The 21,089-nt window shown below is 41.2% G+C and overlaps 2 protein-coding genes across 2 annotated transcripts; both read right to left on the bottom strand.

Annotated features, from left to right (window-relative positions):
* Nucleotides 1-24: 24 nt before the first annotated feature.
* Nucleotides 25-5,164, bottom strand: LOC114796964 (CD209 antigen-like protein C). Its single transcript, XM_028991525.1, has 5 exons — nt 4,975-5,164; nt 2,911-3,240; nt 2,492-2,619; nt 2,289-2,389; nt 25-820 (listed from the first exon to the last, which is right to left on the bottom strand). The coding sequence occupies exons 1-5, from the start codon at nt 5,060-5,062 to the stop codon at nt 667-669; spliced, it is 801 nt and encodes a 266-aa protein (XP_028847358.1). The 5' UTR covers nt 5,063-5,164; the 3' UTR covers nt 25-666.
* A 5,631-nt stretch (nt 5,165-10,795) lies between these two features.
* On the bottom strand, nt 10,796-19,635 carry LOC114796811 (uncharacterized). The gene is made up of 11 exons (XM_028991302.1): nt 19,511-19,635; nt 16,210-16,497; nt 15,784-15,911; nt 15,600-15,700; nt 14,815-14,945; nt 13,722-13,741; nt 13,423-13,636; nt 12,462-12,695; nt 12,139-12,266; nt 11,963-12,063; nt 10,796-11,888 (listed from the first exon to the last, which is right to left on the bottom strand). The coding sequence occupies exons 1-11, from the start codon at nt 19,614-19,616 to the stop codon at nt 11,744-11,746; spliced, it is 1,596 nt and encodes a 531-aa protein (XP_028847135.1). The 5' UTR covers nt 19,617-19,635; the 3' UTR covers nt 10,796-11,743.
* Nucleotides 19,636-21,089: the final 1,454 nt, after the last annotated feature.

Raw genomic sequence — 21,089 nt, 5'->3', positions numbered from 1 at the left:
AATAAGGAATAAGAAAGGAAAAAATTATTTATCATTAATCTTTATTTATGGACTTCAAAAAAATTAAACAAATTGCATGGTGTCTGCATGGGTAATTCATGCCAGGTTAACAGTGGGTTGTCTTGTTTGAAATAAAATACAACACAGTCTTCATTGTTATTGTTGAGCTGCCCTTCACACACACACACACACACACACACACACACACACACACATTTTGTTGACCCCTTGTGATTTTAGTCTTTGTGTACATACGTACAGGAAGAAGACACTGAAAAATTATATTTCAGTATTAATATAATAATGCACTTCATATACATGAAATGCAAAGTAAAGTAATGTGCAGTTTTGCATACATAATAGACACGCACTTATTACGAAACTGCAAAGACGGTTTTAATCCCAAATTGGCTGTGTGAACCTGATTCTTTATCAAAGGTGAAGACTTGATCAGAAGATTTGATATGGGTTTAAGTGAGAGTTCACGTTTTATATTTGTTTAGGAGTCACTTTTGTCAAAAGCAACTTACAAGCAATAACCACTAAGATTCAGATTCAGAACTGGAGACGTATGAGACTGTTAAAATGGTTCAGTATACATCTGCTGAGATACGATCTCTTTTTATTTCCAATACATTTACAGTTTGAAGACGCCCATGTAAAATCTTACTGAAAAGCGGATTTCTCACAGATTGCAAGGTGTTTGGTTGAACATGCATGATCGTGCCAGGTTAACAGTGGGTTGTTGACATTTGTATGAAATACAACACAGTCTTCATCCACTTCATCCCAAATATCAGGCTGCCCTCTGTCCCAGAATCTGAAATAGGAATTTTATGATATTAGCTATGTGTTTCAGTTCACTCATAGTATGGTACATTTTCCATGTGTTTTCACACCAACAGTCAGAAGTTGGGATGCACCTACACTGCGGTGGTTATGGAGACTAAGATTGAGCCATTTTGAAGAATCCAATAGAAGAAACATATTTAGTATTGGTTGTAGCAGGAGAAAGTGAAGCATGATTGATGAATCTTTTCGACTTTTTTTACCTTCACGGCTGCTTTGTTCACTATTGTCATCGTCAAAAGCCGCTTGATGAGATGCTCATTAACATGAGTGAATGATAAGAAAGTGTTCAGCATGAACCTTCAGGACTGTTGGGACAATTGTGGGCCGTAGAGTGGTTTTCGTGCCTGTGTTTCCCTTTTAGGCTGTTTGATGGGTGGAGTTTGGGAACTGGTGGCTCCGCCTACCTATTCCCTCATCAGACAGCAGCATTTCAGGACAACTCCAGCCACCAGACGGTGCCCTTGTTGTGGAGCCGGAGGAGGACAGAGAGGAGAGTTTTGGAGTGTTGGAGAAAAGCCTGTTCTGTGTGTTAGTGTGGTCAGTGTTGTGGTTAGTTGCGGTTTTCTCCTTTTGTGTGTGTGTTGTCGATTGTTGTTGTTATGTACAGCATTCTAGGTTTTGGTTGGTTGTTCACTTCTCACTGTAAATAAATGCACAATTTTTCACTTCGATCTGGTACATGTGTATTCCCGCCTCACACATCCCTCTCCTTCGTTGTCACTTTTCCCAACCCCCAGACAGGGACGTGACAGCCAAGAGAGCAATTCCAAACCCCAGCAAACAAAGTAGAATACGACCGTTGTGAAAATATTTACATTTATGGCGTTTACCAGACGCCCTTATCCTGAGGGACTTACAATCAGTATTTACAGGGACAGTCCCCCAGGAGCCACTGAGGTTTAAGTGTCTTGCTCAAGGACACAATGGTAGTAAGTGGGATTTGAACCTGGGTCTTCTGGTTCATAGGTGAGTGTGTTACCCACATTGTAAGTCGCTCTTGATAAGGGCGTCTGATAAATGCTGGAAATGTATATATGTAAATGATCGATTTCCCAGCTTGAACTTGCCTGTGTTAACTCCTCTCTCTCGCAACCTTTCTGTTACGATTGACCAGCTTCTGTCCAGCTTCGACCCTGTTTGCTCTGATTGACTTTGCTCCCTGCTCTGCCCCTCCACTCCAAAAACTGGATTTTGCAGCAACCAGTGCTATTCCATGTTTTCAGGATCACTTGTAGTTGACTTGTAGCTTAACTTGAGAAGAGAGGGTGATTCAGTGCTGACCACAGCAGGATGGGTTCCCCATGCTGAGATTTTTGTTTCCTCTCTAGGTTTGTTGACACCAAGCACCACGTAAAAAGCACAAATAAAGCCTGATATGTGCCTGCATCATGTCTGTATTTGTGAAGAAAATAAGCTTGAAAAAGGAAGTCTCATACTTATCAGTTGGTGTGGTGCCGTCCACCCATCTCCACTTTCCCTCTTCAGATTCATCACTAAGGCCGATCCATCCATTCTGGCTCATTTCATTAATCTCAAACTGGATCATAAATACTAATATCAGGATTATATTATATTATATTATATTATATAGTAAGGACTCATGTTTCGCTCATGTTCTGGTTCTCTTCTCCAGTCTCACCTGCTTCTTTCTGTTGTTTATCACCACCAGGTCTCCTCCATTCTCTCTACAATATTTTCTGCTCTCACGCCACACATCTTTAGTGGCAGAGTGGAAAATCTGTCCATCTAATCGCTTCAATTGGTTCTCTGTTAAAAAAAAAATACATACATATATATATTTTAACAATGATCCTGACAATCACAGAACAAAAATCACAATATCCCATCAGAGATGGCTCTCAATCCTCATCCTTCAACCTGATTCATTCATCACAAACCTGTTCATGATGACTGAAAACATTCTGGCTAAAGCATCAGGATGGAAAACCACTCCACCAGCCCAACTTCGTTCAACAGATTGTGGTCTTGAACACAGACCAGGTCGAAACACGACACCCTCCCCTACAATAAATGACCAATAAAGGCGCAGTTACTCACCAAGCTGGGTGACTTTAGCTTCAAGGGTACGTTTATCACTGGCTAACTGGTCTCTCTCTTCAGCCGTGGCGGTGCAGTTGGCCTTTAGCCGGTCTTTTTTTTCAGCCATGCTGGTGTAACTGGTCTCTAACTGGACTTCCAGTCTTTCCATCCTTGAATAGTTGCCGATTGCATTTTCAGGCAGGCCTGTGTACCTGTTGAGGATCTGGTCCCTCTCTGTCCTGTACTTGATGCAGAGTCCTGTGGTGACGGACAAAAGGACCAAAGCCAGCAGCCCCAGACACACGGCAGCCCGTCTGCTGCAGCTCGTTCTTTTTCGCCGTCCTCTGCCTGAAATGAACAACATGGACGCTTATTCCTTGCTGTTAAAATGAACACATTTTAATCATAGCTGTGTTGTGTTTACTTCCTGCATGGGGTTTTTGACCTGTGACGGTACTTATTTATGTACACAATATTCTGCTTCAGGAGGAACGTTGCACCATCTAACATGTATGTAGCTGAAATGACAGTAAAGCTCAACTTTACAGCATTTTACAGCATTTATCAGATGCCCTTATTCAGAGCGACTTACAATCAGTATTTACAGGGGAGTCCTGCTCAGGGACACGATGGTAGTAAGTGGGGTTTGAACCTGGGTCTTCTGGTTCATAGGCGAGTGTGTTAACCACTAGGCTACTACCACCCTTGAACTTTCAACTTGAACTTGACAACAACGTAATTTTGTTCACTCGGTGCACTGGTGGCAAGGAGCCATGAACAAGAACAATCGTGTGTAGCTCTTCTGAGACTTGTTTTTTTAGACAGGGGTGGAAGCAGTGATGTTAGGTGGTATTTTTCAAATGTGGGTTGGGTTGAGGGACATTTTTTTTTTTTGAAGAGGCGATACCCAAGCCACTTCCACGCCCTCTTCCACCCTCTCTTCTCAAAGCAGCAGGAGATGTTCCAGAGTTTACAGAGGTGGTATCCTGCATTAAAGAGCTTTTTTGTTATCATGCATTATTTGGGCAAAATGTGGTCATTTGGTACAAGTTGCAGAGTAAACAAGAGAATGTGCTGTCCACATTCATCCGGTTGCCAGTTTACTAGTCGTCCATACTTGGTCCACTTGTGGATGGTACGAACCACTCTAGAGCGCACTGCAGTGTGTATCTCTGCTCGTGACATAACAGAAACCAGTTTCTCTCTTAAGAGGAAGTCCTCCTTGAATCTGCTGAGCACAGACGTATGTGGAAAGATGTTATCAAATGCCTGACGGAGCTATTTCATTAAAAAAACAAGGTTCAACTATGTGTGCTGGGACTTTATCCAGTGGGGTTTAAACAAACAGAGAAAGAGGCTAAACTGCTGGACTTTGGATTGCTTCAAGCTGGGGGATGGAAGGGGCAAACGAAGGGACTTTCTAAACTTCTGGGAGCCATATATGAGCATCATAGTAACTGGAGATGGAGACTCTTCATGCATGTATGCAGGCTTGCACTTGTAGGTGTGGGTGAGTGTGTAAATGTTTGGGACTGATTGTAATGTTGAGATGTTTGATCAATAAAACAATAAAAAAATGCACAAGGCATGCAGAGACATCTACCTCTATTCCATGCACAAACAGTGAGTCTGTCATTTTTAAAGCATTCACCCATAGCTTTTTTTACATCAGCACTTTACAGAGACTGCATGTAAAACAGTCAATGTTAATTCCCACAACCATGTCTTTCTTTCTCAAATTCAATATCATTTGCATTCCATGTGCTTCCATTAAAGGGAACAGATTCTAAACCCTATTTCAATTGTAGTTGTGTTTTCAAGTTTACTAATTTTGTGTTACATGAGTAATCATATGTCGCAATAATTGGTCCGATTTTCTTTTAATCTCACAGAATGTTGAGAAATCCTGCACACATAATAGCATATATAATATAATATTCATAAAACATTAATTTGCATGCAATTTAAAGGTAAACGTGTATAGAGAATTGAAAATGTTATTGTTGCAGCAGATAAATTTTGTTGCACAATTGACATACACACAGGAATCCAAAGGAGAGAAAGAACATTTGCCAAATTTACCATATCCAGTGGTTCTCCACAGTTCGCTGGCTGTTATATTTGCACAAACGCCGTCATCCATGACCAAGCCTTCACCTTGATCATCCATGTTTTTTTTTAAATAAACACAGTCACTGCACTGGTCTTCTCCGTTCACAAATACTCTTCCAACTCGAAGTGGGAAGTTCTTCGTGTGAGGTGGTCTCTCAGCAGTGCTACGCACAGGAAGACGACACTGAGAAATTTAGACGCTTTTCAGCATGAATGCAATACTGTGCAGCATCATGTATCATGTGCACTTGGTTCTTTATAACATATAAAGAGTAACTAGTTTAGAAAGCATTTACATTTCCAGCATTTACCAGACGCCCTTATCCAGAGCGTAGTTAGAGGGACAGTCCCCCTGGAGACACTCAGGGTTAAGCGTCTTGATCAGGGACACGATGGTAGTAAGTGGGGTTTGAACCTGGGTCTTCTGGTTCATAGGAGAGTGTGTTACCCTCTAGGCCTTGTGTTTTTATTAAATCAGTTATTATATGGTAGATTTCCTTGGGTGTGATTGCTGGATTTATGTAGTACTAGAAACAAAAAACCAGTGCTGACCACAGAAGGATCAGTTTCCCTTTCTGAGTCTCGGTTCCTCTCAAGATTTCTTCCAGCACTCAATGGGAGATTATCCTCACTTCATGGCTTGATCACGACAGGATTGTCATGCTCACATTAGGTACATTATGCCAGCTTACATAGTAAAATCACTTCACAAATGAAGATCGATTGATTGGGTATTTAAATAGTGTGTGTACCTATTCAGACATTTATCCTGAGAAAGAGAGTGAAATTTTAGTGGTCCCTGTGGTATCATCTCCACTTCCCCTCTTCAGATTCATCACCAATGCATCCATCCTTTCTGTCTCCTTTCATTAAGCATGATCAGACTTTTGGCAGATGCTTTAATCTAAAGTGACTTACAATTTGAACAGCAGTCAAGCATACGAGCTACAGGAGATATGATCACACGAGATGAACTTGAGGTAGTAAGGCAGATGTGCGCCGTTCCAATAGAGTTTGCAGTAAATCTTGAGAGGACATGCTCTCTGATTAGAGGAGTCACTGGTGGAAAGGAATCATGAACAAGTACAATTGTGTGGAGCTCTTCTGAGAGAGGAATTCTGAGACCTTTTTGGAGTGAGGAAGAGGAGTGAAAGCAGTGGTGTGTGTTTTTTTTTTTTTTTTGTAGAATAGACAATACCCTACAAAAGTAGTCTGGATGATCCAGAAGAGGATTGGGAGAATGTTGTGTGGTCAGATGAGACCAAAATAGAATAGGAGGGGGAAGAATGCTGACTTGCATCCCAAGAACACCATACCCATTGTGAAGCATGGGGGTGGAAACATTATGCTTTGGGGACAGGACGACTGATCCATATAAAGTAAAGGATAAGTGGGGCCATGTTTTTTTTTTTGTTGTTGTTGGCAAAAACCACCATGACAATGATCCCAAATGAAGGCTACGTAAAAAGCATAACGAGGTTCTGGAGTGGCCTAGCCAGTCTCCAGACTTCAATTCAAAAGAGAATCTGTGCCCAACAACTGCCCCAAAACACCACAGCTCTTGAGAAATTCTGCATGGAAGTGTAAGATGGGGCGTCGCAGGACCATGCTTTTGTTTTGCATAGCGGTCGTCTGCAAGAAGAAATGTGACATTCCTGTGCCTTTGTTGTGCATGAAGATTCAACACCTCTGTTTTACATGCCTTTTGTCAGACAGCAGTGCAACATTTGCCTCCCCCGAGCCAAACGTGTGAGGTGTCGGCCATCGGGACCGCCTACCCTCTTTGTCTTGCCCAGACGGGAGGCACCGGGGGCGTGACATCAGAAACAACAGGTTCTGATTGGTCTGTGACAACTTCCTGTAGGCCAGGGGTATAAAGGTCTGTTCACATGTGGGGAAGGGACTTTTCTTTTCCAGCTGTCTTTCCATCGAAACCGTATTTTCCGGTTTTCGAGCCTGCTCTATCATCTCATTTTTTCTCATGGCTCTGCCTCTTTCTCTCTCTCTCCCCCTTTACTCTTTCTTCTCATTTTTGTTTTCTCTGTAACATTGGTACTTTTTACATACAATATTCACATGTAATTGCAATAATAATTTACCGGTGTTAATAAATTAGAAACTGTTCATTTTTTAATCTCTATTGTGCCATGCCTCTTTCTGCCAGGTAACATCAAGTTGGAGTGGTTGAATACAGTGCTTTTGTGTGGAGGGAGAAAGAGTTTTATATACTCTGTTCTCTCACCCCACCACACGTTTTACAGAAGAAAAGCCCAAAATTCCACTTACAGTGTGGACAAACCAGGTGAAGACCTCCAGGAGATGTTTGACTCCTGTAGGTGACATTACAAAGTATTAAGATGAACTTTTGTTATTGACCAAATACTTATTTTCTTCACCATTATACAAATAAATTATTTAAAAATTGTTCAATGTGATTTCCTGGATTTTTTTATACTTTGTCTCTCACAGTTGAAGTAAACCTATGATGAAAATTGCAGACCTCGCTCATCTTTTTAAGTGGGACAACTTTGCACAATCAGTGCCTGCTAAATACTTTTTTACCCCAATGTATAAATTTCATAAACAAGCAAATATATATTTTGATTATTTGACTGGTCTGACATTATTTACCTAACGAAACTGTTAGATGAAACATACATATTGTGATACAGGAAGAGTGGTACAATGCATCAAATTTATTAGTACGTTTGTTGTGAGTTGTGTGATTGTGACTACAGTTTATCTGACAAAGCGCCCTATCTAACTAACATTTCTTCTCACAAACAGCACCATATTGTGTTGAACAATCATAATAATTCCAGGTCAGATTAGACTCAGGGCTGTGTTTATTCGAATGTAAGAAGACACAGTCATCCCGTCCATTGTTGATCCTAGGTTGTCCATAACGCCAGAATCTACAAAAAATCAGACTTCTTGTTAGGATATGACTTGTTGACATAAAGCATCCTGCATGCATGACAAGCATTAAAATGCACAAATGTCAGGTTGCATCACATATTAAGGATAATAACTAAATTGTGTTAAGATACACAGCAGCTCAAGCATTCCCAATTGTATCACTACATTTACATTTACAGCATTTGCCAGACGCCCTTATCCAGAGCAACTTACAATCAGTAGTTACAGGGACAGTCCCCCCCTGGAGACACTCAGGGTTAAGTGTCTTGCACAGGGACACAATGGTAGTAAGTGGGATTTGAACCTGGGTCTTCCGGTTCATAGGCGAGTGTGTTACCCGCTAGGCTACTACCACCCTAGTCATCACTACATGATGCCTCCATTTGAGAACCAAGGACATCTGTATTTATATGTATTTTAATGCATTTATTGCATTAAAAAAATCTTACTGAAGAGTCAGTGCGGAACCATCCACCCATCTCCAAGTTCCATCATGACCTTGGTCAGTCAGACCGAGCCATCCAGTCATACGCTTCTCTGTAAGTAGCATCTAAATCAGAGACAAAAAAATTAATTATCAAATTTTCCTCTCCCCCTCTTATTTCAACGCAAGTGTTACTCACATGTTCCCATTTGTTCCTTATAACCACTAGGTCTCCACCCCTCTCTTTGCAATACTTTTTGCTCTCATTCCAAGTCTGTGGATAAGTAGTGCGGAATAATTTCTGGAACCACTGATTCTCTGAAATGAGGTCATACATGAGTCAACGTCATCTATCTTAAGATCTGAGTTATAACACAACACTTTATTCACCAAAAAACGTAGCTCTGTTTTGAAGGTCACTTATTGACTGGTTCCTGTCCTCAGCCAGGAGCTTGTTGCTGGCGAGTAACTCCTCCTTCTCCGCTGTGTGTCTGATGGTCATCCACGCGACGAGCCCCAGCAGGACAATACACAGCAGTCCCAGACACACCGCAGCCCATCTGGAGAAACTTCTCCCGCCGTTACTGCCTCCTGGAAGTACAGTATGGGGTGCTTATCACCTGTCATTAGACTTTGCTGTTCTGGCGGTTCCCTTCCCTTTGTTGTACAGCTGTACCACTTGTACCTCAGACAATGATGGATTTTTAAATGACTAAATGCAATTTCAGAACCCATAATTAAATAAAGTCATTGCTGTGTCAAGAAAACACAATTTTTTATCTGTCGCAAAAAGCTAATTTTTATCTGTCCACGTATGAGTGTTTTACGCCTCTTCCATCAGGACACACTGAACCAGAAAGCGACATGTACCGTCCTGCTGAGATCCGGTGGTTCCCTGAGGGTTGCAGGGCACTATTCTGTCGTATACGTGATCGTTGTTCATGTTGTCAGCATCCAGGTTTGTGTAGAGATCCTCAGAGAGCTCCATTTCCCTGAAGTCAGTGGGGCTTTCGCAGAAAACCATTTACTTATAAAGAGGAAGCCCTACGGTTTACATCTGCTGCTGGTGTTGCAACAATTTCCTACACAAGGTCCTAGTATTCAACAATAAATAATAAGGATTTTAGCTTTGTTTATTCTTCCATCCTATTTTATATATTTAAACACAGTACCAGTCAAACACTTGGACGCCCCTACTCTGTGTTGGTTGTGGAGAATAAGATGGAGCCATTTCCAAGAATCCAACGCAAGAAACATATTTAGTGTTTGTTGTATCACGAGAAAGTGAAGCATGTTGGATGAATCAGTTTTTTCAGAGTCTCCTCTAAGTCGGGTGCTTAGTTTACTGTTGTCATCATCAAAAGCCGCGTGACGGGATGCTCATTAACATGAGTGAATGTTGAGAAAGTGTTCAGCATGAACCTTCAGGACTGTTGCAAACTGCCATCACAGCAAAACCCATGCTTGCTATTTTTTTGTTGTTGTTTATTACATAACCCTGCATGTTATTTCATAGCCCTGTGTCTTCAGCTTTGTTCTGGGCCAGTGGTGGCCTAGCGGTTAAGGAAGCGGCCCCATAATCAGAAGGTTGTCGGTTCAAATCCCGATCTGCCAAGGTGCCACTGACCAAAGCGCCGTCCCCACACACTGCTCACTGCACCTGTCATGGCTGCCCACTGCTCACCAAGGGTGATAGGTTAAATGCAGAGGATACATTTCATTGTGTGCACCGTGTGCTGTGCTTGTGTATCACAATGACAATCACGTCACTTTCACTTCACTATAATATGTAACATGCAAGACCAACAAGTTGCGTCCAATCCTTTGACTGGTAGTTGTTATGTCCATAGTGTTACGCTTTGCTCTAGGGTGCTCATAGGGTGGTAGAAGCCTAGTGGGTAACACACTCGCCTATGAACCGGAAGACCCGGGTTCAAATCCCACTTACTACCATTGTGTCCCTGAGCAAGACACTTAACCCTAAATTGCTCCTGAGGGGGACTGTCCCTGTAACTACTGATTGTAAGTCGCTCTGGATAAGGGCGTCTGGTAAATGCTGTAAATGTATGAAATGTATGCTCTATATGTGTCTGTGTATGAGTGCTTTTTCTTTTAGGCGACTAGATGAGTGGAGCTGCTAATTTGCTGACTCCGCCTACTGCACCATCATACATGTCCAGAGGGCAATTAAGGAGGCTTCGACCTGAGAGACATGGACTTGGAGCTCGATGAGGAGGAGGAAGTGGAGAAAGATGAGCAGAAGTCCTGTCCAGTGTTGTGTTGGTTGTTGCCCGTTCATGAGCGAATAAAAGGAATTTGATTCCGGTCGATGGTGTCTCTCAACCAGAGTGTAAAGGACAACAACATTATACAATATAGTAAACATTTTATATACAGAAAAACAGAAAAATTGCAGTGTACATAACATGCATTAGTAATGTTGTAGGTGATTAGCATCGTAACAGCTCAACAGGGTGACAATGAGGGCAAAGAAACTGTTCTTGTGTCGTCTTCTGTATCATCAGCCACATGGCAGAAGTTCTAAAAGTCTGTGGCTTCATGTTAAATGAAGAACAAAAGTCATGCAAATTCACAGGACTCAAAGAATAGCGACGGGTTTGTAGAGCATGCAGGTTCCTGCGTCTATTTAAAATGGTGTCACGATTGGGTGCAGCTGGGGACGCAGCTGGCACCAATCTGCTTGACAGCAGGGCTCCAGCCATGGGCAGGTGTGGCCGGTTATAAGGACTTGTTGGCCAGCAGACATTTTTATGTGGACCCTGTTACTTACGTCATGCCTGTTTTCAGTTCCAGGCAATCGGCACATGCCTACGGGTTTGTTTTTGTTGATTTCCTCTGTTTTGGCCCTCGTGCTATTTTCCTTTGTGTTTGTCATTAATTAATCTAATTCCCAGCATGTCCCGCCTCTGCACTTCATTCCCCTGTCAGCTAGAGGACGTGGCAAATGGACTGTTTTTAAATCATGTATCTACCTCCCGGTAGGCCTTCAGTGGCTGATCAGTAAAATAGACTCAAATAGACCAGATCTCTTTTCCACTAACTTGTTTTTCTGTTTAAAGCTACTAGGTCCTCCCCCTTCGCTCTGCAATATTTTCAGCTTTTTAGGTAGCAGAGAAATAAAACTTTTTTGCACCATCAAAACACAGAACTGGGTATTTTTGTTCTTTACACCACGCATCTGAATTAAACTGAGAAGAACCCAGCTGAAAGTGAAAGGGTTAAAGGTGGAACTAATAAGCACCCCGACTGTCAAAGGCAAAGCACCCACAGTCCTGAACTGGTGGTGACACCCTGTGGCCAAGGGTGTGAACATTACATTCAATTAGAAATTTTGGTTCATATTCATAGTTCAGTGCAAATACATCATTAATCTTCTTATGCCCTACTGACAAGCTCACAGATGGCAAGCTGTTTGCTAGAACATGGGTAATCGTGCCAGGTTAACAGCGTGTTGTCTTTTTTGGAATGAAACACAACACAGTCTTCATTCATATTGTTGGGCTGTCCTTTATCCCAGTATCTAATAAAAACAGTATATTAATATATAAAACAGTATATTAATTTTGTTTAAACAGAAAGAGGGAAAAATCTTACTTTGCAGTCAGTGTGGTTCCATCCACCCATCTCCACGTTTTGTCTTCAGATTCGTCACTGAGGCCGATCCATCCGTTCAATCCCATTTTATTAATGACAACCTGAATCATAAATACTAGCAGTCAGGATAATATGAAACAGTGTCATGTTTGTCTCGTGTCCATGTCCACTCTCACCTGCTTCTCTCTACTGTTTATTACCACCAGGTCTCCTCCTTTCTCTCTACAATAATTTCTGCTCGCATTCCACACATCTTTAGTAGCAGAGATGAAAATTAGACCATTTAATCTGTTTAGTTCTTCCTCTGTAAAAAAAAAAAGTGTAGATTCATCATGATATATATATAAAATTCGGACAATTACAACAATCAACCCACTTCTTTCAAATGGCCTCCTTCATTATTAATCTATTAACGATTGTCTTAGCCTGATGTCCATGAGATCTCTCTTCAAACACAAGACAAGAAGACACCCAAGCGGAATTTAAACTCTTTACTCACCAAGCTTGCTTCTTAGACTAGATAGCTGGTCTCTCTCTTCCACCACGCTGGTGTAGTTGGTCTCTAGCTGGTCTTTCTGCTTTTGAAGGCTTGTGTACCTGTTGAGTAGCTGCTCTCTGTCCACTTTGTACTTGACACAGAGACCTGCGGCGACGCCCAACAGGACCAAACCCAGCAGCCCCAGACACACAGCAGCCGGTCTGTAGCGGCTGATTCCTTCACTTTGTTCCCCGGCTGAAATGAAGAACGTGAGAGATAGAGGATGGGTTACGTTTATTACAAGAGAATCACAGAGACCCCCTTTTTTAGCATTTTCGGGGCAAATTGTACAGGTTTCCAGTGAACACAACCTGTTCATTCTTGGTACTGATAACTACATACTGGGAACACGAGACTTCGTCTCCCATTCTAGAGTACACGGCAGTGTGTGTCTCTCATCATGATGAAGTAGAAACCAGAAAAGAAGAAGTTCTTTTTTAATCTGCTCAACACAGATGTATGTAGTTATGAACCCATTTCTCCAATAAAGGAAATGAGAAATTGTCGGTGTTATTACTGGTCATGTTTCTTCAGAATTGACACTTTAGGCTAAACTACCGCTCCAGCTCTAGACGCACCGAATGTTTTTTACTTATTGTAGTTAACTATTGTCCTCACCCATTGTTTTGTGAATTATTATTATTCTCTGCACTGCACTTTGGTGAACTGTTTTTGAAATTGTGCTTAATAAAAAAATTATTCTTTTTATTATTTTACAGATAAAGACAGATCTGAAAGAAGCCAGCAAGCAAAGAAATATCTTCTGACCAGACTATTAGAACTTCAGAAGTACTAAATATATCATTTTTTCTTAACTGCAGTCAGAAAGTAAAGTACATTTTTCTTATTTTTAAATTAAATTAAAGAAAACTTGTATGCAGTACTGGAACCAAGAAAGATAGAAAAAAAACATAGAATTTACCAGGCTGTTGAGACCCAGTAGTCATCTTCTGGTCGCTAATATTAGCATATATTTCATCCTCCATGATCATGTCCTGATTTTTGCTCATTTTCTGAACATGAACACTAATGTCTATGAACACTGTGTCACTGCACCGCTGTCCTCCGTTCACAAATACATTTTCAACTCGAAGTAGGAAGTTCTTAGTATGATGTCTGTTGTAATCCTGCCTTCTCTGCAGTGTCATAATTCATAGCCTTAATTTAAAAAAAAATTCTTATGTGTTTTTAAATTATCTTATGTGCTGTGAGCATACTTACCAGACGAAGGTAATAAAAATCTGCATGGCGGACATGTCTCAGCCTCCATCACTCTCAGCACCGGAGCCCCCCAGGGCTGTGTTTTGAGCCCCCTGCTGTACTCCCTGTACACATACGACTATACAGCCACTACTAACTCCACCACTATCATCAAGTTTGTTGACGACACTGTCGTGGTGGACCTGATCCTCGACAACGAGGAGACGGCCTACCTGGAGGAGGTTGGAAATCTGGTGAACTGGTGCCAGAGGACCAATCTCCACCTGAACATCAGCAAGACAAAGGAGTTAATATTGGACTTCAGTACAAAGCAGGAGAGGAACTACCAGACCCCTGTCATCAACAGGAGCCCAGTGGAGAGAGTGGACAGCTTCCGTTACCGCGGTGTTAATATCACGCAGGACCTGTCATGGTCCTGTCACATCAACACCCTGGTGAAAAAGGCCCGGCATGCTCCTGTGTGGATACATTTTTTAAAAACCTGTTTTTCGCATTCTCGTATGGACAGGGCCTAAAATTTTACTGGGTACCGCTCCCCTAAACATCAGATGTATAAATAACAAAGTAAAATAAATATGCAGTTTGCATAACTAAAAACACACACATTAATTTCCCTTAATAACAGTTTAAAGTCCAGATTAAGTGGCTGTGTGGGACACTTGGGTCTTTATTACAGATGTTGATTTGATCAGCAGTTGACAGTAACTAGATTACAAAGCATTTGTTTAGACAATACATTTTACAAAGATGCTTATGCAAAATTCAACTAAAACACAGACATTCATACATTCATAATACATTCATTTAGGAGACACTTTTATCTAAAGCATCTTACAAGTAAGAAATAACAATTACAATTCAGAAGAACTAGAGATTTAGGTGTGTGTTAAAACTCTTCAGTAGTACATAATATAAAAAGCTTTGGAATCTAAAATAAAATCATAATCACAAACCTGCTGAGACACATTATCAATTTATGTTTTATGCACACACACACACACACACACACACACACACACACACACACACACACACGTATATTTTCATTTGAAGAGACTGAAATAAAAGTGCTACTGAAAAGCTGATTTCTCACAGATTGCAAGGTGTTTGCTTGAACATTTATCATCATGCCAGGTTGACAGTGGGTTGTCATCTTTGGAATGAAATACAGCGCAGTCTTCATCCACTGAACCCGAATTGTCAGGCTGCCCTTTTCCCCAGAATCTAAAATAAAACGTGTTTTACTTTACTCTATTATTATATGGAATATAGTCATATATGTTTTTGTCCATCACTGTTCAAAAGACACCAATACAAACTAATGAAAACAAACTTTGATCAAATATTGATCTACCTAAAGCATTTATTGCAGAATAGTTTCCTTATTTTCATAAAACAATGACATGATGCGTGTAGAGAAAGAGGCTTCTGTCCTCCTGTTGTTCGCTGAGCAGCAACACAAAATTGTTCTTCATCTGTAGATCCATCATTCACTACTTCACTAGAGCGACACCCAGGTCTTCTAGAACATCTCAACATGTCAACATCACCATTATTACCACGTTCGCCTTTTAATCAGGATTATTTGTGTGTTTTACACTTTTAGATACTCCCTACATGAAATGTTCTCACTTCTGTCTAAAATTTATGCACAGTACTCTTCATATTACTCCTGCAATATCTTCACTACATTCTTGGCTTCCTGTTAAACTCCATTTCAACTCAGATTTCCTTAGAACCTTAAAAAAATGAACCCCATGACACATACAAAATGTGGACAAGATGAAATGCAGTACAAATTCTGTCCTGTATGACTCAGTGTCTGATGATTCTGTATTTTGAGGGAGAATTTGTGGTTAAACTGAAAATATATCTTACGTAGTGTGAGCTGTGGTGGTGTCCACCCATGTCCACTTCCCCTCTTCAGATTCATCACTAAGGCCGATCCATCCATTGAGCCTCATTTCATTAAGGACGGTCTGGACCAGAAATGTTAATAGTCAGGATTATTTCAAACAGAACCATGTTTCTCTCGTATTCTCTTTCCCTTTCACACGCTCACCTGCTTCTTCTTACTTTTTATCATCACCAGGTCTCCTCCCTTCTCTCTACAATATTTTCTGCTCTCATGCCACACGTCTTCAGTAGCAGATCGGAAAATTCGACAGTTGAACTCCTGAAATTGTTTCTCTGTAATGAACAACAACAACAGGTTCATATTGCTGTGTAGTTCTGACAATTCTGGCATGGAGTAGAGTACTGAGCAAAACCAATGGTTCTCAATACTCTTCCTTGAAAAGCTCCTACCTGAATATTTTTATTAACATGCGCCATAAACCTGCTTTATTTATGATCATTAGAGCCTGAATAAGTAAAACTCTGAAAGTAAAACATCCTGACTTGAGGTTTGGAACCACTATGTTCCTTTAAGAGCAATTTAAAGTCATTTAAATTAAGTAAAATTAAAGTAAAAATGCACTTTACTCACCAAGTTGGGTGACTTTAGCTTCTAACATGCTTCTTAGACTGGATAACTGGTCTCTCTCTTTAACCAGGCTTGAGTAGTTGGTCTCTAGCTGGACTTTCTGCTTTTCAAAGCTTGAGTAGTTGGTGAGTAAATCTTCATGCAGGCCTGTGTACCTCTCAAGTATCTGGTCCCTCTCCGTCCTGTACTTGATACAGAGACCTGCAGCGACGCCCAACAGGACCAAACCCAGCAGACCCAGACACACAGCAGCCCAGCTGTAACGGCGGAATCCTTCTCCATGTTCCGCGCCTGAAATGAAGAATATTTCTGTACTTTGCCAGGTGGCAGATGCGACTGTCTCTATTGCTTAAAAACAACGGTTACAGAAAGAATATCAAATACCCAGCGTTTCATATCGAAACTTCAACCATTATTAAACACAAGCTAATTCTCTCTACAGGAAGGAATTAGTGGCGTTTCCTTTTATATATAAGTTCTAACACATATACGGTAATTAACATATATAGGCGTCACGACTGAGTGAACCACAAAAGCCTAAATGAAACCCCCGCCGGTGTGTGTCAGTTCACAAGAACAAAACCAGCATACAGGAACGTAAGACCGAGTCCACATTAATGCAGCAGCGTTGGTCTGCTGCCATCTCCTGTTCTCACGCTGATCGATGCTGGCTGGGATTTCGTCCATTATTCACTACACATCGTACTTTAATAAGTTATAAAATATTATCATTGTTATTATTAGGAAATACCAGAATTAGCACATTTGATTTTTTCTATCTGAAAATATATATGGAAAAAAAATCATTATCCATCATGATCATATTTGCAATATAAAATCTTTTTATTTTTTTAAGAACAGTCTGTCCCTGCACCGGTCTCCTCCGTTTACTTACACCACATGTGATTGGTTCTCATCGGTGCTGTGAGCATGCTCTGATACGTACAGGAAGAAGACACTGATCATGTACTCCAGGTTGGTGGTTCATTATTAAAAGTCTTTATCTCGGTCTTAGTGGTCCCCTAATACTGTGTCTGAAGTCTCTTTCTGAAATTCCGTCTTGGTCCAGAATTACAGCCACTTTAATCCAGTCACACAATGAGAATTACCCAGGAAGTGTGTGTGGCTTTAAATGATAATTAGGAGGCATTTGTGGAAAATAAATCCTGGATTACAAAGCATTTCTTTTGATAAGTGATTTCATACGCCGCGCAGGGGGGACGAGAGAAACCCACAGAGAAGAGGCAGACAGTGACCCAATTGTGGTGCATCACAAAACATTTCCATCAGTGGGTGTTGCAGACGCTGAAACACTGATGTTGACACTCGTGTAAGAAAACCAGTGTAAAAAAAGAGCGTGGTAGGGAGAGACCAGAGTGTAGAAAACTCTTTCTCCCTCCACACTGTATTCCGAGGCACTGTATTCAACCACTCCAACTTGATGTTACCTGGCAGAAAGAGGCATGGCACAATAGAGGTTAAAAATGAACAGTTTCTAATTTATTAACACTGGTTACATGTGAATATTGAATGTAAAAAGGTACCAAGGTTACAGAGAAAACAAAAATTAGAAGAAAGAGTAAAGGGGGAGAGAGAGAGAGAAAGAGGCAGAGCCATGGGAAGAAATAATGAGATGACAGAGCAGGCTCGAAAACCAGAAGATCCGGTTTTGATGGAAAGACAGCTGGGAAGGAAAAGAAAAGAATAAAAGTCCCTTCCCCACATGTGAGCAGACCTTTTTACCCCTGGCCTACAGGAAGTTGTCACTGGCCTACAGGAAGTTGTCATTGGCCTACAGGAAGTTGTCACAGACCAATCAGAACCTGTTGTTTCTGATGTCATGCCCCCCCGGTGCCTCCCATCTGGGGAAGACAAAGAGAGTGGGCGGTCCTGACGGCCGACACCTCACACGTTGCCGTCCGACAAAAGGCATGAAAAACAGAGGTGTTGAATCTTCATGCACAACAATTGGCACAGGAATGTCACATTTCTTCTTGTAGACAGCTGCTATGCAAGACAAAAGCATGGTCCTGCGACGCCCAATCTTACACCAGGTACCAGAAAAACAGAGTTCGGGAAGATGGACAGAGGAATGGGAACAAGTATACGTCTTACTGTAAATAAATCTGATGTTACCTGGACATAAAGAGGCCTGGCACAATAGAGGATACAAGAATGAACAGTTTATAATTCATTATCACAGGTAGATTACTATTGCAGTTCCATGTAAAGATCGTATCTAAAAATGGTACCAACGTTGCAGAAAAACCTCAAATAAAAAAGAAAGAGGGATAGAAGAAGAGAGAGTAAAGCCAGGAACCAGACTTCAGAGAAGCAGTCTTGCATTTGACTTTAGACACATAATAAATAATGATATTGTTCTGTGAGGATGCTCTGTTCTCCCATCGAGGCCGCTATGTCCAAAATCAAGACAAGACCGGGGCAGAGGTGGCCTAGTGGTTACGGAAGCGGCCCCGTAATCACAAGGTTGCTGGTTCGATTCCCGATCTGCCAAGGTGCCACTGAGGTGCCACTGAACAAAGCACCGTCCTCCCCGGGCGCCTGTCATGGCTGCCCACTGCTTATTTAAATGCAGAAGACAAATTTCAATGTGTGCACCATGTGCTCTGCTGATTTGTATCACAAGTGACCGAGACCAAATAGAGTCCAGAAAAAAAATTATCTTGAGACCAAAACCGGTTGCAAAAGCAATTTTACTTCAGTATAAATCAGTTCCTCCAAAGAGGAAGTTCTTGTTTAATCTGTTGAACACAAATCTGTGTAGTTATTGTTAACTATTCATTTCCCAGGAAAAGTAAATGAGAACTTATCAGTCTTATTGTCAGTCACGTTTCTTAACAAAAGTCAGAATTGACAGTTAAAAATAAGGTAAAAATAGATTTCATTGGAGGCTTCTACTTATCTTCATTATTTTCCAAACAAGTCTGGATCAATTTATGATTCCATGAACCACGTTCAGATAGACAGAACTGAAAGAAGGCAACAGCTTTCTCTACCTGTTTCTCTACGTCTTTCTGACTTTCTCTCACATACAGACACACACTCGCCTGAAGAATTTGTCACTCTCTGAACGCATTTTCAGTATCTTCTGAGCTCAATATGAAATGTTCAGTGTAGACATTGGGCACATTTTCTATCAATGCTGTTCCTTTCAGTGGTATCAGGCTCACACTATAAACCTGCAATCTTAGCAATATAATCATTTTAATAAAAATGTATTGTGCCTGATTATCTGATATGCTGAGAGGAAACCGAGGCAGAAAGAAAAGTCTGTAGAATTTACCAGACTGCAGAGCTCCAGTGGTTGTCCTCAGGTTGCTGGCTGTTACATTTGCATAGATTTTGTTATTCATGTTCATATCCTTACTTGCGTTGATTTTTTTAACCATGAACACTTGTGAAACACGGCACATACAGAAACACTTTGCAAGATGTAGGAAGGAGGAAGTATTTATGTCTGTGGTCATCTTGGTTTAACTGCTAATAATAGATGGGCTGAGGGATGTGGGTTCTAAGCCATGCTATGAACATGCTCTGATGAACACAGGAAGGAGTTTCTGGCAAATTACATTTTATAGAATAATTCAGCACAACACACGTCTGTTAGCAAGAGTATGATGAGTTCCTGCCAAATTCATCGCAAACCGTGGAAAAGTGATGTATGTGCAAGCATTTTATGTTCATCCCCATCTCTAGCTGTCCTCCATATAGCACAGTGACAATCACTTCACTTTCACTTCATTAGTATTCTCTGCTTTTCTCTGCTCTTTACAAACACCAGGTCTCCTCCCTTCTCTTATCATGCAACACACCCACTGAAATGCCTCAAGGAGAGCAGGAGGTACAGGTGCACAGCATCTTTAATATTGATCATAATGAAGAACAGAAATAAACTCGGGCTCTTTGGCATAAACTGAACAACTTTGAACAGAGCAGGATCCAAACAGAACTGGACCCAGACTAGAAACATAGTGGGATGTTGAGTATAATTTACATAAGTCATTACAGGGTAATGGTGGACACAGAGAGGACACAGCAGATCATTTCTTTTTCAATATTTATTACTAATAATAATAATCATCAAAGCCTTCTAAAGTTGTGTCTGGAATTAAAACATTGTGTCCTGAAGTGTGGACCCAATCTCCTTCATCAACAGAAATAGAATATGAATGTCCAATGTCTAACGATCCAAGGTTCCGTCTGCCTGTTCCCTGTATAAAAACTGGGGAGAAGAGAGCAAAAAACTCTCTCTACACACAAAAGCACTGTATTCAAACCACTCCAACTTGATGTTACCTGGCAGAAAGAGGAATGGCACAATAGAGGTTAAAAGGATGAGCCGTTTATTAACACCAGTAAATTATTATTGCAGTTACATGTGAATATTGTATGTAAGAAGGTACCAATGTTACAGAGAAAACCAAAATGAGAGAGAGAGGAGGAAAAGATAGAAAAAGACAGTACAGCCAGAACCGAGACATCACCTGATCCAGGAGAAAAATGAGAGGAGAGAGAAGACTCGAAAACTGGAAAATCCTGTTTCGATGGAAAACAGCTGGGAAAATAAGGTGCCACTCCCCCACACGTGAACAGATCTTTATATACCTGGCCTACAGGAAGCTGTCACAGACCAACCAGAACCTGTTGTTTCTGACGTCACACCCCCGGTGCCTCCCGTCTGGTGAAGACAAAGAGAGTAGGCGGTCCCGATGACCAGCACCTCACACGTTTGGCTCGGGGGAGGGCCGGCAAATGTTACAATGCCTTTCAACAAAGACATGCAAAAACTGAGGTGTTGAATCTCCATGCACAACAAAGGCGCAGAAATGTCATGGCTCCGCGACGTGGTTCTGTGTCCTTTA

Source organism: Denticeps clupeoides, chromosome 9 (assembly GCF_900700375.1).
Source record: "Denticeps clupeoides chromosome 9, fDenClu1.1, whole genome shotgun sequence".
In the NCBI taxonomy this organism is placed as follows: Eukaryota; Metazoa; Chordata; class Actinopteri; order Clupeiformes; family Denticipitidae; genus Denticeps; species Denticeps clupeoides.
This window is presented reverse-complemented; position numbering and strand designations above follow the sequence as displayed.

Coding starts and splice junctions, on each gene's coding strand:
- LOC114796964 (XM_028991525.1), bottom strand. CDS start 5,062: ATGGATGATCAAGGTGAAGGCTTGGTCATGGATGACGGCGTTTGTGCA. Junction 2,620..2,910: donor AGCTAAAGTCACCCAGCTTG/GTGAGTAACTGC, acceptor TTTTTTTAACAG/AGAACCAATTGAAGCGATTA. Junction 821..2,288: donor GGCACCACACCAACTGATAA/GTATGAGACTTC, acceptor TTCCTATTTCAG/ATTCTGGGACAGAGGGCAGC.
- LOC114796811 (XM_028991302.1), bottom strand. CDS start 19,616: ATGGTTAAAAAAATCAACGCAAGTAAGGATATGAACATGAATAACAAA. Junction 13,742..14,814: donor AAGCAAACACCTTGCAATCT/GTGAGAAATCAG, acceptor TCCGCCATGCAG/ATTTTTATTACCTTCGTCTG. Junction 12,267..12,461: donor TAGTCTAAGAAGCAAGCTTG/GTGAGTAAAGAG, acceptor TTTTTTTTACAG/AGGAAGAACTAAACAGATTA.